This window comes from Ovis aries, chromosome 2 (genome assembly GCF_016772045.2).
Source record: "Ovis aries strain OAR_USU_Benz2616 breed Rambouillet chromosome 2, ARS-UI_Ramb_v3.0, whole genome shotgun sequence".
Lineage (NCBI taxonomy): Eukaryota > Metazoa > Chordata > Mammalia > Artiodactyla > Bovidae > Ovis > Ovis aries.
Window position 1 is genome coordinate 236,592,829 of NC_056055.1, and position 14,875 is coordinate 236,607,703.

Below are 14,875 nucleotides of genomic sequence, written 5' to 3' on the forward strand. Positions count from 1 at the left end.
GGACTGCAAGAAGATCAAACCAGTCAATCCTAAAAGAAATCAATCCTGAATATTCACTGGAAGGACTGATGCTGAAACTCTAATACTTTGTCTACCTGATGTGAAGAACTGACTCCTTGGATGCTGGGAAAGATTGAAGGCAGGAGGAGAAGGGGGTGACAGAGGGTGAGAGGGTTGGACGGCATCATAGACTCAGTGGACATGAGTTTGAGCAAGCTCTGGGAGTTGGTGATGGACAGGGAGGCCTGGTGTGCTACAGTCTATGGTGTCCCAAAGAGTCAAACATGACTGAGTGACTGAACTGAACTAGACATAGATGCAATGATGGGGACCCTTCCTGGTTATATCTCTTCATTTATAACCCTTTAGTTTTGCCTCATCGGTGCGGATCCTGGACTGGGCCCGGATGCAGAGATGAATCAACCAGACACTTATCCACTCACGGGTGAGACGGACAAGGTACGGAAGCACAGGGAAGGGGTCCTAACCCGGGGGAGCGGGGAGAGAGATGGGCATGGAGAAGGCACCTCTACCAGGCTTCCCCCATGCAAGCAGGGTGCCTGAGAGCTCTGGCCTGGGGCCCTCTTCTGGCATTGACACTCAGCTGCACTTAAGACAAGTTACTTCAAAACTCTGATTTTCAGTTCCTCATCTGGGAAGTGGGGGTAATAGTATTGGTTGCCTCAAAGGGTTATCCAGAGAATTCGATGAGATGGTTCATATAAGACTGCTTGCCCTGGGAGGTGGGCATCATTAGCATCCCCACCTTTCAGGTGAGGCACAGAGAGGTGAAGCAACCTGCTCACAGTCACACAGCAAGTAGAGAGCACACCCAGGTCGTCTGGCCCCTAAGTCTGTGCTCTCAACCATCTTCCCTACCGCCCTGCTCCTAGTGTGCTGTGCTCAGTCGATCAGTCGTCTCTGACTCTTTGCAACCCCATAGACTGTATAGCCCACCAGGCTCCTCTGTCCATGGGGATTCTCCAGGCAAGAATACTGGAGTGGGTTGTCCCGCCCTCTCTAGGGCGTCTTCCCAACCCAGGGATTGAACCCAGGTCTCCTGCATTGTAAGCAAATCCTTTACCATTTGAGCCACCACAGAAGCTCGCCCTGCTCCTACAAGGGGCTCGTGTACCTGTTCGCTCCGACATGACTCTGAAAGATTGTTAGGCAGAGAGTGATCAGGAGGAGGGGGCAACATGGGCAGATGGTCCTGTGTGGAAAAAGGCTTGAGGAGCACTCAGATCCAGGCGCGGATGGAGAGCAGGGTGTGTGTGGAGAGCCAGCAGACAGGACAGCCAAGGCTGGAGGTGGGAAACTGGGGCTGGAGTTGGAGGTGGGAGAAGAGTGTTGGTGTGGGTGGGGGCACTGGGCAGGGCTGGGCTGTGAGGCTGTTGGACTCAGGTTTACCTGGGCTCAGTCTGGCAGCTTCGGGCCAGTGCAGGCTCTGGGCCCCAGAGGAGCCTCCCTCCACCCACCTGATATTTCCTGGATTCCAGCTGTAGCTTCTGCAGGCAAAGGAGCCCTTGTGGTCGGAGGGGCCGCTGGAGCCCAGGCGGGGAGACTCCTTCCCTCCCTCCCTGGCACACACACCTCCATTCAGCCTGGCCCCGCCCTCCAAGGGGGCTGACCCCACGTTAGTGGGGGGCCCGCCTGACTGGGAGGCTGGGCCAGCAGGCAGCGAGGTTGATAAGACCTGGCCCCCACTGGCCCCCACGACTGTGCTGCTACTGCCCGCGTGCCAGAACCATGAGGGCGCTCAGCGGCCCCCGCCTCGTGCTCTGCGGCCTGCTGCTGCTGCTGTTCCAGGCCCCATGCGCCCCTGGCCTCGCCCCCCTGTCCAGAGGTGAGGGGACCCCATGTGAGGTGGGGGATACCGGGCACTGAGACAGACAGAGGCTAAATGGTATCCAGCACGGGCGGGGTGGGGGGGGAGCAGGCAGGGGTGCCCCACAGGGCTGACCCAGGAGCAGACAGAGATGGTGACGAACACAGGGACCAGGGTGGGCTGACCCTCTCTGTTCTGTGGGGAGGGGGCATGGCATGAGATAGCTTCTCTGAGCCTGTCTCTGGGCTTCACAGCTCCCAGGCTATCCTCAGGGACCAGGCATCCTGCAGCGACCTTGGTCTTCTGGGTCACTGACGGCACAGCCTTCTGTCACCTGGGGCTGCAACCAGGCCCAGGGCTGAGCTCACGACTCTCTGATGACTGCAGATCTGGTGGGAGGGGTGGTGCAAGATGACATTCCCCCTTCCACCAGCCCTTCCAGCATATTCTGGACTGGGCTCTCCATGAGCTGTACCGCTCTGAGTTTCAGCTCTGAAGACAGAGTCCTAGGATGCCCAGCTCCTCCTGTGCAGATGGGGAAACTGAGGCCAGAGAGGGGAGGACCTGTCTAAAACCACACGGTGAGTGAGCAAGCCTCAGAGCCTCGTGGCTCCTGGTCCACTGTCCCATGGTGTGGCCAATGCCCTCTCCATCTCTGGGCCTCAGTTTACCCATCTGTAGCCTCAGCTAAGTGGGGACCAGGAAGCCAAGCTGCAAGGTGATTTCTGAGGCCCCTTGAGGACCTCTGATGTCCGGGCCTGGGGCACCATGGCTGGGAGATAGGACTGTCTACACACCTTGTCTTTCTTGACTCTTCCCGCGTCCCTGCTTGGGAGTAGCCCAGATTTAGCGTGGGACAGAGTGCAGACTTCTGCACAGGCTGCAGGGCCAGGCCAGTGATAGCATCAAGCATTAAGCCTATCCTCCCCTCCAGGCAGATGAGAAAAGTGAAGCTTCAAAGCTGCCACGATCTGCCCAAGGCCACAGAGCTGGGACTCGGACTCCGTCTACCTCACTTGGGCTCCGTGTCCCTCCCAGCTCATGGTGCTGCCTCCCAGGCTGTCTGGAAAGACGTCGCTCCCTGGGGGTGTGTCTTGGGGGCCCACTTGGTCAGACTGCCAAGGTGGCCGCGAGGAACTCCTGCTGTTTTTCCTGCTCTTAAATACCAGCCAGCAGGCTCTGCGGGATTGGGGCAAACTGGGTGCACTTTGCTTATTCTCTTTGATGCTCAGATGAAGGAGCCCACGTTGATGGATGCTGCATTGGTTTTCAAGGCTGTGCCCGCTGGAAGGCCGACCTTCAGTTCCCTCCTGAACAGGCAGGGCAAAGAGAATCCCTTGCTTACACTCTGGGCTGAAACCTGAGACGTGAAGGGTATCTTCTCCTTTGCTGCCTCTGAGAACCCTACATGCCCAGCCTTGAGCTGGCACCTTACACATATTTTTGCTTGTCCTCAAAGGTTTCTGTAAGGAAGGGATCGCCTGCCCATTGTACAGACAGGAAACTGAAGCTCAGAGAGGTGAAGGTGCCATTTGAACCTCTGTCTTTCCTATGGGCTGAGCTGGGGGCCTCTGGCAAGTTGCTTGCCTGGATGTCCCCATACTGACAGCAGCACCCAGCCAGGCTGATTCATGTCTGGTCTACTCTGCCTGAGGCCTCAGGTCTAGCCCTAAGTAGCCCCTGGTGCCCTGTTCCTTTGTCTTAAGTATTTCCGCTCTATCCTCCTGACCTCTGCCCCCTCCCAGGGCACCTCTGCCGGACCCGGCCCACCGACCTGGTGTTCGTCGTTGACAGCTCACGCAGCGTGCGGCCCGTGGAGTTTGAGAAGGTGAAGGTGTTCCTGTCCCAGGTCATCGAGTCACTGGATGTGGGGCCCAATGCCACCCGCGTGGGCCTGGTCAACTATGCCAGCTCTGTGAAGCAGGAGTTCCCGCTGCGGGCCCACAGCTCCAAGGCTGAGCTGCTGCAGGCCGTTCGCCGCATCCAGCCGCTGTCCACGGGCACCATGACGGGCCTGGCCATCCAGTTTGCCATCACCAAGGCCTTAAGCGATGCAGAGGGTGGTCGCCCCAGGTCTCCCGACATTAGCAAGGTAGGGGCTCACAGGAACGTGGCAGCTGACAGCAAAGAAAGGATACAGCTAGGTTTTCAGGGCCAGAAGCCTTGGCCTCAGGAGGGGAGGAGATTGTACGAGGCCGCTCCCCAGGGGACCCAGGGTAGGGATACTAAAAATATTGCTGCCCCCTCTGGCTTCTTATCAAGAATCATCTCAGGGGGCTTCACCACACTCCCTTTCTCCAGATAAAGAAACATGGGCTCAGGAAGGTGAGCTGTATTTCTAACCCAGGCGTGTCAGGTCACTAAGACAGGGGCTCGGGCACCCAGGCCAGGGAGGAGACTCAGGAATCAGAAGCAGACTCAGGTCAGAAGCAGAAAAGCAGCCACGGGTCTGGACGCTGAGTCCCAGACTCCTACAGAGCAGTCTGGAGGACCCGACTTAGGGCAGGCTGGACAGGGGGTGGCTGAGGGCCAGGCTTGGCACCAGGGTCCCTTCCTGTGGCCCTTTCCCAGATACAGCACACAGGGAACTTGGGGGAGGAGAAGTGTTTTCTTCCTAAGGAAGTTAGTGTCTTGGGGAACGGAGGGAGAAAAGGCAGCATCTTCCTTCATTCCGTGGGCATCTATATGGGTATCGCCTCTCTCCCAGGGTATACAAGGGAAGATGGGCAGAAGAGAGGAAAAACTTCCACTCTTTAGCTTCTGCCTCCCTCTGGTGGCCGAAAGTGGAACTGCACGGAGTTGAGTACAGAGGTCTGGCCCTGCCCTCGCAAGCACCCCCAGGCTGAGGAGTGGAGGTGGCTCTGCCCTCAGAGGTCACAGAGCTGTCTGATGGAGGAGAAGACACCCAGATGCCCTAGTCAGATGGAAGAGCACCTTAGCCACGCCTCTCACTCAGAAGAAACCTTTCTCCTCTTCCACTATCCAAGTTCTTTTTCCTAGGACTGATATTGGTGGTGGTGGCAGTCATATCCACCTGCCACGGAACAGCTGTGTGACCGGGGCTTGCCACTCCGCCCCTCCTGGTCAATCTCCTCTTATGTCAGCCGTCCTGGGGCATTGCGGGGTGGGGTTGCTGCTGGAGGACCAAGTGGCCCATTCAGCGTGGGGAGGGAGGCCAGGCCCTCGCACATTCCTCCTCTGCGTCGCAGGTGGTCATCGTGGTGACGGACGGGAGGCCCCAGGACAGCGTGCGGGACGTGTCTGCGCGGGCCCGGGCCGGCGGCATCGAGCTGTTCGCTATCGGCGTGGGCCGCGTGGACAAGGCCACGCTGCAGCAGATCGCCAGCGAGCCGCAGGACGAGCACGTCGACTATGTGGAGAGCTACAGCGTCATCGAGAAGCTGTCCAAGAAGTTCCAGGAGGCCTTCTGCTGTGCGCGGGCGGCGGGGGGCAGGCGATGGGCCAGGCTTGGGGTGGTGCTGGAGGAAGGGAGACTGGGGAGAGGCGATCGGGTGTCTGGGCGGGGCCAGGGCAGGGGCGGGGCTGAGAGTGCACCATTGGGGGCGGAGCCTGGGAAGGAGGCGGCCTATAAGGGGCGGGGACTGAGATTGAGATCATGTTGGGGGCGGGGCCAGGGCCTTATCTGGGCTGATCCCCACCCAGTCCGAGGTTGAGGGACTTGGGGAGGGGGTGCCTCTCAAAAGAGTATTTTTTTTTTCTTTTGGAGATTGGAGTCCCGGCAGGGAACATGGGGAGGGCCTGTGCTATTTGGCTGCGGGGTGTGTGTGTGTGTGTGTGTGTGTGTGGTGGTGGGTGGAGGGTTGGGATGCCAGAGTCTTCTGCGATGTGGGAAGGTCTGATGGGGCTTGGGCATTGGGGTGGAGAAAGTTCAGGACCTTTAGCGGGGTGAGGGGCAGTGCAAGGATTCTTCTCCACGTGTAAAACAGATCTAGGAAGAGCCTGAATCTAACTGTGAGAATTCTAGGCCATAATGCACACTACCACAAATCTGGTATTTCACAAATATTTGTCAAGCGTCTTCTGTGTGCTGTGCTCACTGCTGCGTGTTTTGTCCTAGTCATTTGGAATACAACAGTGAACAAGAGGGATTTAGGGCCTGCCCCTGTGGCCTATATCATTTCAGCAGGAAGCTTTAGTTTATCGTCAGCAATGCCACCGTCTCCATGGATGTCAGCCCGGCTGCAGTGATGCTGGCCTGGGTTGAGGGTCTGGAACCCCACCCGGGTGAGGGCCTGAGTGTCCCTGAGTGTATGAGGGGCCATCCTGGCTGAGATAGCCAAGGGCCGGTGACCGTGTGATTCTGTCTCCTCTCGTCCCTGCAGTGGTGTCAGACCTGTGTGCCACGGGCGACCATGACTGTGAGCAGGTGTGTGTCAGCTCCCCGGGCTCCTACGCCTGTGCCTGCCGCGAGGGCTTCACCCTGAACAGTGATGGCAAGACCTGCAACGGTCAGTGGGCCGGACACAGGCAGCCTGGGGAGGGTGGCAGGGAGGGGATGGGGCCTTGGCCAGTCCCCAGGAAGCCCACCCGAGCTTCCCTGCTCCTTGCCTCTGGACCAGTCTGCAATAGATGTCTTCTGTGGACTTGTGGACACGGAGGGGGAAGGAGAGGGTGGGATGAACTGAGAGAGTAGTATTGGCGTGTATGCACTCCCATGTGTAGAGCAGATAGATAGCTAGTGGGAAGCTGCTGTGGCTTCCTGGGTGGCTCAGTGGTAAAGAATCTGCCTGCCAATACAGGCACTGTAGGAGACACAGCTTCGATCCCTGGGTTGGGAAGATCCCCTGGAGGGGGAAATGGCAACCGCCTTTAGTATTCTATCCAGGATAATCACATGGACAGAGGAGCCTGGCGGACTGCACAGTCCCTGGGGTCATAAAAAGTTGGACACGACTGAGTGACTGAGCAGGCAGGCAGGGCAAACTGCTGCAGAGCACAGGGAGCTCAGCTCAGTGCCCTGTGATGCCTAGAGGGGTGGGATGGCGGGTGGGTGGGATGGCGGGTGGGTGGGAGGGAGGCTCAAGAGGCTTGTGTATACATATAGTTGATTCATGCTGTTGTACAGCAGAAACTAACATGACATTGTAAAGCAATTGTCCTCCAGTTTAAAAGAAAGAGATGTCTTCTAGAGTTCGATGTTTGCAGTTCTCTTCTCACTGTTCCTCTTTCTGCCACTGTGGATGGTGGGTTTAGTGTGGTGGAAGGAGCTATATACTCTTGAACTCACATCTTGGTGCCACTGCTTCTGAGCTGCGTAATTTAACCATGTTTAGAGCTTCAAGTTTCAACGCTGGAGCTTAGGCTTCCCAGAGGGAGTTTTGAGGCCCAAATGGGATGATCTTCTGAACAGCTGTTGGGTGTGGTGGGTACCCAGCCACTGGCTGGGATGAATGACTGTGTCCTTAAGCTTCACCTCCCTGCCTCCCTACCCTCTGCAGTCTGCAACAGTGGCGGGGGCAGTTTGGCTACTGACCTGGTCTTCCTGATTGATGGGTCCAAGAGTGTGCGGCCGGAGAACTTTGAGCTGGTGAAGAAGTTCATCAACCAGATTGTGGACACGCTGGATGTATCGGACAAGTTGGCCCAGGTAGGGCTGGTACAGTACTCAAGCTCTGTGCGCCAGGAGTTCCCCTTGGGCCGCTTCCACACCAAGAAGGACATCAAGGCAGCCGTGCGGAACATGTCCTACATGGAGAAGGGCACCATGACCGGGGCTGCCCTCAAGTACCTCATCGACAATTCTTTCACTGTGTCCAGCGGGGCTAGGCCTGGTGCCCAGAAGGTGGGCATTGTCTTCACTGATGGCCGGAGCCAGGACTACATTAATGATGCTGCCAAGAAAGCCAAGGACCTTGGTAGGTGCTGCTGGGACCGTGAACACCACCAGTGGTCAGGGGTACACATGGAACAGCTCAGTTTCAGTTTAGCTTAATGTCTGTTCTGATGAGTGCTCAAACACAGGTTCCATATAAATGAGGTTTGTCCAACTCTTTCTTATACTGATGAGAAAACTGAAGCCCCAGAAGCGTAAGTGGCTAGTTCTCATGGTCTTTTGGTAAGTGAGGCTTGGAACTTTTCCAGTTGAATAATCCCAAGAGCACACCATCTGTTGGCAGGCAACCTCACTTTGGGACAATCCTGAGTCTCAGCTTTATCACCTATTAAATGAAAATAATAGCAACCAGTAGATGGGTATTATAAGGTTTACATGAAATTACAAAGTTCTCAGTACAAGGAGTCAGTACAAGTCTGATGTATGGTAGCATCTCAGTAAATGTTGATTTCCTCAATGTCTTTGTCCCAGGCATTGTGCCTGCGATTCCAGCATCTGCCACCAGGAGGTGACTGGTTTTGATTGCCTGGGCATTCCCCAGACAGTGGCACCCCACTCCAGTACTCTTGCCTGGAAAATCCCATGGACGGGGGAGCCTGGTGGGCTGCTGTCTATGGGGTTGCACAGAGTCGGACACGACTGACGTGACTTAGCAGCAGCAGCAGCAGCAGCAGCCTGTCCCTATGGTGAAAGTGAAGTGAAAGTCACTCAGTTGTGTTTGACTCTGCAACCCCATAGACTTCCCAATCCAGGGATCGAACCCAGGTCTCCTGCATTGCAGGCAGATTCTTTACCAGTTGAGCCACAAAGGAAGGCGAAGAATACTGGAGTGGGTAGCCTATCCCTTCTCCAGAGGATCTTCCTGACCTAGGAATTGAACCAGGGTTTCCTGCATTGCAGGCAGATTCCTTGCCAACTGAGCTATCAGGGAAGCTGCCTGTCCCCATAGCCACCATTATTCACCTTGTTCCTCTTGGTAGGCTTTAAAATGTTTGCTGTGGGTGTGGGCAATGCCGTGGAGGATGAGCTGAGGGAAATCGCCTCGGAGCCCGTGGCAGAGCACTATTTCTACACAGCTGACTTCAAGACCATCAACCAGATTGGCAAGAAGTTGCAGAAGAGGATCTGTGTGGGTGAGTGAGACCAGAAAGGGCACTGGAGGGAGGAGTAGGTGGGGCTTTGACGATACATGTGTGTGTCTGTTTGTGTAACCATCCCGGACTAGATATGGGTGGGGAAAAGAGGAGCTGGGATAGCATCATGACTTGGCAGAATTGGGAGGAGGGCTGACCAGTCTGACTTTTCAGTTCAGTTGCTCAGCTGTGTCCGACTCTGCGACCCCACGGACTGCAGCACACCGGGCTTCCCTGTCCTTCACCATCTCCTGGAGTTTGCTCAAACTCATGTCCATCAAGTTGGTGATGCCATCCAACCATCTCATCCTCTGTTGTTTGCTTCTCCTCCCACCTTCAATCTTTCCCAAGCTCAGGGTCTTTTCCAGTGAGTCAATTCTTCACATCAAGTGGCCAAAATATTGCAGTTTCAGCTTCAGCAGCAGTCCTTCCAATGAATATTCAGGACTGATTTCCTTGAGGGTTGACTGGTTTGATCTCATTGCAGTCTAAGGGTCTCAAGAGTTTTCTCTAACACCACAGTTCGAAAGCATCAGTTCTTCGGTGCTCAGCTTTCTTTATAGTCCAGCTCTCACATCCATACATGACTGGAATGTATACATGACTGGAAAAACCATAGTTTTGACTAGACGGACCTTTGTCAGCAAAATAATGTCTCTGCTTTTTAATATGCTGTCTAGGTTGGTCATAGCTTTTCTTCCAAGGAGCAAGCATCTTTTAATTTCATGGCTGCAGCCACCATTTGCAGGGATTTTGGAGCCCAAGAAAATAAAGTCTGTCATTGTTTCCATTGTTTCCCCATTTGCCATGAAGTGATGGGAATGGAAGCCATGATCTTCATTTTTTGCATGTCGAGTTTTGAGCCAGCTTTCTCACTTTTCTCTTCTCCTCTGTCTGATTTTTTACAGCCAGCAAACATGTACTGAATGCTCTTCCACAAGTGGCACTGTTCTCAGTGCTCTCCAAATGTGAAATCATTTAATCCTATTTGGTAGGAATATTGTTATCCCCATTTTAGAGACAGGAAAACCAAGGCCAGAGGGATGGAACAACTGAGTAACTGGAGGAGCCAGGATTTGAACCCTGCTTCCTCTCCTGGTTCCCAGTGGTAAAGAGTGTAGATTCCCCAGTCAGACAGGCCTGGGTTTGCATGTTTGCTTTGACACTAACTAGCTGCTGGCTCTGGGTAAGTTGTTTTCCTTCTTGAGTTCTTCGTTTGTAAAATGGGATTAATAACAAACCCAAAGAGTTGTGGTGAGGAGTCACCAAGATGACCTCGGGGCCCCCGACTAGAGTGTCCTGCACATTGTAGGTGACCAGCGTTGGGGAGGCTGTTTTGGAGTTCTTTATCAGGGTTTTTAGGGGTCAGGAAGACATTCAGGGATTGCCCCCTCCATCACTCCTGGGAGCTCTGTCTCAGGAACTCTACATGTCTCTCTGCCTTCTCGCTTCTCCCAGGCCCCACACTCCACGAAGGCACTCCAGTTCTGGCCCTGAGCAGTGACCGCCTGCCTCCCTGGCAGGCAGTCACTCACCATCTCCTTTCCCTTTCCCCACTTTCTGCCCACCCCAGAGGAAGACCCGTGTGCTTGCGAGTCCATCGTGAAATTCCAGACCAAAGTGGAGGGGCTGCTGCAGGCCCTGACCCGGAAGCATATCCTTTCCCAGAAGCCTCTGCGAGGAGGGGAAGAAGTCAAGAGGGCCCTGTGGTGGAGGGGAGGAGAGAGCCTTGCCCCCTGTGTGATGGGGTCGGGCAGGCTCCTGCTGAAGACGGGCTGGATCCTGGCCCGGGAGGCTGGCCCTGGCTTTGGTACTGACGAAGGAGAGGCAGAAACCAAGAGCTAGAAGCTGGGCACACACAGGAAAACGTGGTGCCTATGAACTCCGCTTTCTCAGGCGCTTGGTGACCTGCCTACCCACCAGACTCCTCTCAGATGGGGCTGCACCCCGCACAGCTCCCTGGGCTCAGGCAGGACTAGGCGGGTACCCAGCAGGCCTAAACCTGCACCTGGGCAGGGCTGGGCTTTCTAGACCCACCGTAACTGTCGGCTTGGTCTTGGAAAGCACCCTCCTGAGGGCCGTGGATGGGTAAGTTTTGACACTGGCGAAAGCACCCGCTATGGGGAGGGATGAGAGAAAGTCCTGGAAGCGGGGCCCCGAGTGCAGGTGCCACCCCGTCACTGCTCTGCTCCGGTCAGCCCTCACCCCTCCTTAACTCCCAGTCCACTGGAAGCTGTGAGTAAGCGGCTGGCCATCCTGGAGAACAGAATCGTCTAAGGCCTCCTGTCCCCAGTGCAGCTCACGGAGCCCTGCGTGTGTCCCCTGGAGCCCAAGTGTAGTCTAGCTTTGCCAGTTCAGCGAGAGGGGTTTGGGAGGTGGGGTCCCAGGATAGGACTGGGCTTCCTCCTCTCTCACCCTTCGAGCCTGGGGGCAGTGTGCGTTTAAGTGTGTGTGCTGGGAGAGTGTGCCTATTCGGGAGAGCGTGCATGTGCGTGTGTGTGTGTGTGTGTGTGTGTGTGCCCAAGGGTAGGCATGTGACTAGGAACATGAGTGAGAACGCAGGGGTGAGTGTGGGAGGAACTGCGTTTGCATTTTTTTTTAATCAAAAGCTTAATATATTCCTGTTTTTTTTCAGTTCACTCTTTCTTGACTTGCGAGTGCTGTGAATTTCTTTTCTGGTTTCTCTATTCCCTTTTGAAAAACCATTAAATGTGATTTAATGTAAGCACTGAATGAGGCTGGTGGCCGTGTGGTCATTTGGGCAGCAGGAGGAAGAGCTTGTGGGGGTGGCAGGCGATGACTTTGCTCGGAGGAACTCAGCAATGGTGGCAGCAGGGAGGATGGCCACCGCTCCCCAAGCTGCGCATGTCTGTCCTGACTGTTCAGTTACAGATTCATTGATGAGATCTCTGTTCATCCTCCCAGCAACCCTACCCAGAACAGACTTGAGTCATCCCCATTTTACAGATGGGAAACCTGAGTGTCTGGGTGATGAGATGACTTGCTCATTGGAGAGACAGGGCTCTTGAATCTGGGACTTTGAGACATCAAGAGAAAAAGGCATCAGAGAAGAAGGGCAGTGGCACCAGAGAGGAACATCCATCCATCCATCCATCCATCCATCCATCATTCATTCACTCAGGCAACACACAAAGAGTCTATGCCCCGTGTCAGGCGGTGGGGAGCTGGTGGCCTGTGGGAAAGACACAGTCCCGTCTCTTCTGTTGGGCAGGGTGCCCTGTTACCCCAGTTGAGAGGTTTAGGTTGCCAGGAGCCCCTGGGATGAGTGAGTGCGTGTGTGTGAGGTTGGTGATGAGCAGGGCTGGCCCTCTGTCCTCTGCCCGGCACCACACCTTCCCTTGGAATTTTCTCTCTTGCTTCCGGTCAGCAGCCTCAGCCCCACGCCCAGCACAGACAGTTGCAGCCTCCGCCTCAGGGACAGTACCAGGAAGGTCTTTGACGACCATGTCCCCCCGACCCAGTCCCAGGTGCCTCTGGAGTCTCATTCCCTTACCTCCTCCAGGGGAGCTTGGAACCCATTCTTGTTTAATGGAGCACCTTTAGCATAAGTACTAGACTCATACTTGAGAGCTTGTAAAAGGCTTTTATAAGAAGCTCAGACCATCCTGAAAGATCTTCCGTAGAAGGAAGATCAAGGAGGTAGAACTAAAACCACCAGCAACACCCAGGAACTAACCTGTGTGTTGGTAAAACAGCACCACCTTCTAAGAGCAATGTGAAAGTCACACAACCTTGCACAGCTTTCACCCTTGGCACAGCCAAATTGGCAAAGCCCTGTTTTGTGCCAATCTCTGGATGAGGGTTTTTTCTTGTCTGAAGAGGCTCCTTGTCACAGCCCCTGTGGCGATTGCTCAGTCCACACTTCCTGCCTTCTGAGATTATCCCCACAACCCACCCCCAGCACGTCCATGGGGGCAGGGCAGCAGGGTCATGTGGATACAGGATAACCTTGCCTCCTGGACTCAGCTAACTGGTCAAAGGGGGTCATGTGACTCAAGTTGGGCCAATTGCTGCCTCTCTTCTGGGAATTTGGAAGTGTGGACCCTAGTTACCTGGCAGCTGCTGCTGGAAATGGGCACTCTTTCTTCCAGGTGTGCTGAAAGGCTGAGGTTGGTGGTTGCCATCCTCAGGAGGGAAAAAAGTAGCATTTGCTGAGTTGCTGATGGCCTTCTAGTCTAAGGCAATTTCAGTGACCGTTTGCTGTAAAACAAACCACCCCAAAGTCAACAAGCCACCTTAGTGGCTTGAAGCAACCACCTGTTATTGTGTGACTCTGTGACTGCCTGGGCTCAGTTGGGTGGTTCTTCTGCTCCACCTGGTGTTGGCTGTGGCTGCAGTGATGAGTCCCCACCAGGCTGGAACGTATGGTGTGGCCCGCTCACGTGACTGCTGCCTCGGTGGAGACAGTTGCCAGACTGGGTCCCTGTCTTTGTCTGTCTCTCTCTCCACGTAGTCTCAGGGCCTTACTTTCTCCAAATGGGCTCTTCAGCAGGGGAGCTGAACTTCTTACATGGCAGCTCAGGGCTTCCAGAAGTTTCTGAGGCCCAAATTGGCCCTGTATGACTTCCACCACATTTTCTTGGTCAAAGTAGTTATAGGCTAGCTCAAGTTCAAGGGCGGAGAGATAAACTTCACCTCTTCTCCATGGAGGGAGAGTGACAAGGAATTTGTGGCCATCTTTAATCTACCACTTGGGGTCACTCACTGGCCCCCTACTTGGGCCTGGCTATGCTCCCTGCCTGGCCATGCATGAGATGCCCAGTGAACCTCAGCAAAGTTAAACATGGTCAAAGCACTTTCTGTTTCATGCAATGCAAAAGCCCTGACTCGGCTGTCTCGTCACCTGTATCTCCCCCCAACCTGTGTGAGGCCTTGGTCTTCTGGTTCTCCACTTTCAATTCTGGGAAGTGACTAGAGCATCCTGGCTTCTAGCTCCTCAGCTGCCTGCTAACTTGGTGGAGCCTTTCACCTGAGTCCCGCAGGCTACAAGCGTGGAAGAAAACTACTAGCCTTGCCTCATGGTGGGGTTGCAGGATGTGAATAAGGAAAAAATAGGAGGCATTCAGTATGGTGCCCACCCACACTTTGCATCCAGAGTGGAGCTGGCATCACTGATGCCATCTGGGGGTGGTTTCCTGGCCTCAGGAACACACCCACACCTGTCAGCTCCTCAGCACCTCCCTTGCTCCCATCTGGCACTGATGTCCCTTGAGATGCTGTGGCCACTTGGCCTCAAGGAGCTGTGCCACTTGCTGGGAAGCCACCCCAGAGGGTGCACCGTGGCTCCCTGCAAGCGTTCTGCTCCTCAGCAGGGAGCTTGGCCCCTCTGTGTTATGTTAGCAGGTGCCCATCCTCTGGCCCCAGCAGGAAGCCAAGGCGAGCACAGCCTTCCCTCTGCTGTGAGCGACAGCCTGAGGCCCAAGGCTCAGGAGGCCAGGCAGGGAGGGGTACCAGCCTGGGGGCCTCTGGGAACAGTGGCCACCCTATCACACAGTCACCTGGCAAACTTGTACCACACCAATGCCAGGCCCTTGTCTGGGTGCTGGAGAGAGAGAGAGAACAAAAGAGACCGAGGGCGTGTTCATGGGTGACCTTCCAGCCACACTTATTTCTGCCTATATGAACCTGCGCAAGTCACCCTGTCTCCCTGCGGGCCTTAGTTCTTCATCTGTTAGATGGAGAGATGATCCAGCAGCATGGAATAAATGAGGAGAAGTCTCCAAGGAAGCAGGTACTGTGTACTCAAAGGCCAAAAGCTGTGGACACTTCCTTGATGAAATCAGAGAAACGAAGATAGCAAAATACCCAGGGGGAACCTCTCTGGCCTGGCAGAGACCAAGTATCAGGCCATGAGTTTCCAGGAAATGTCCCGCGGGGAGGTGATGGCAGGTGCTTGTCTTTGGAGTCGCACATCCCTGGTGTGAGTCCCCTGCAACCCCTTTGCCTTGAACAAACTCCTACTTTCTCTGATGTCAGCTTCCTCAACAGTAAGCAGGGCAACAGCATGCTTCTCCCAGCGGTCATCACCTAGGCCGACAG

The 14,875-nt window shown here is 55.0% G+C and overlaps 1 protein-coding gene across 1 annotated transcript; it reads left to right on the plus strand.

Moving 5' to 3' along the window:
* Positions 1-1,717: 1,717 nt before the first annotated feature.
* MATN1 (matrilin 1) lies at positions 1,718-11,535 on the plus strand. The gene is made up of 7 exons (XM_060411373.1): positions 1,718-1,846; positions 3,574-3,920; positions 5,038-5,260; positions 6,172-6,297; positions 7,288-7,704; positions 8,663-8,815; positions 10,389-11,535. The coding sequence occupies exons 1-7, from the start codon at positions 1,750-1,752 to the stop codon at positions 10,658-10,660; spliced, it is 1,635 nt and encodes a 544-aa protein (XP_060267356.1). The 5' UTR covers positions 1,718-1,749; the 3' UTR covers positions 10,661-11,535.
* The last annotated feature ends 3,340 nt before the right edge of the window (positions 11,536-14,875 follow it).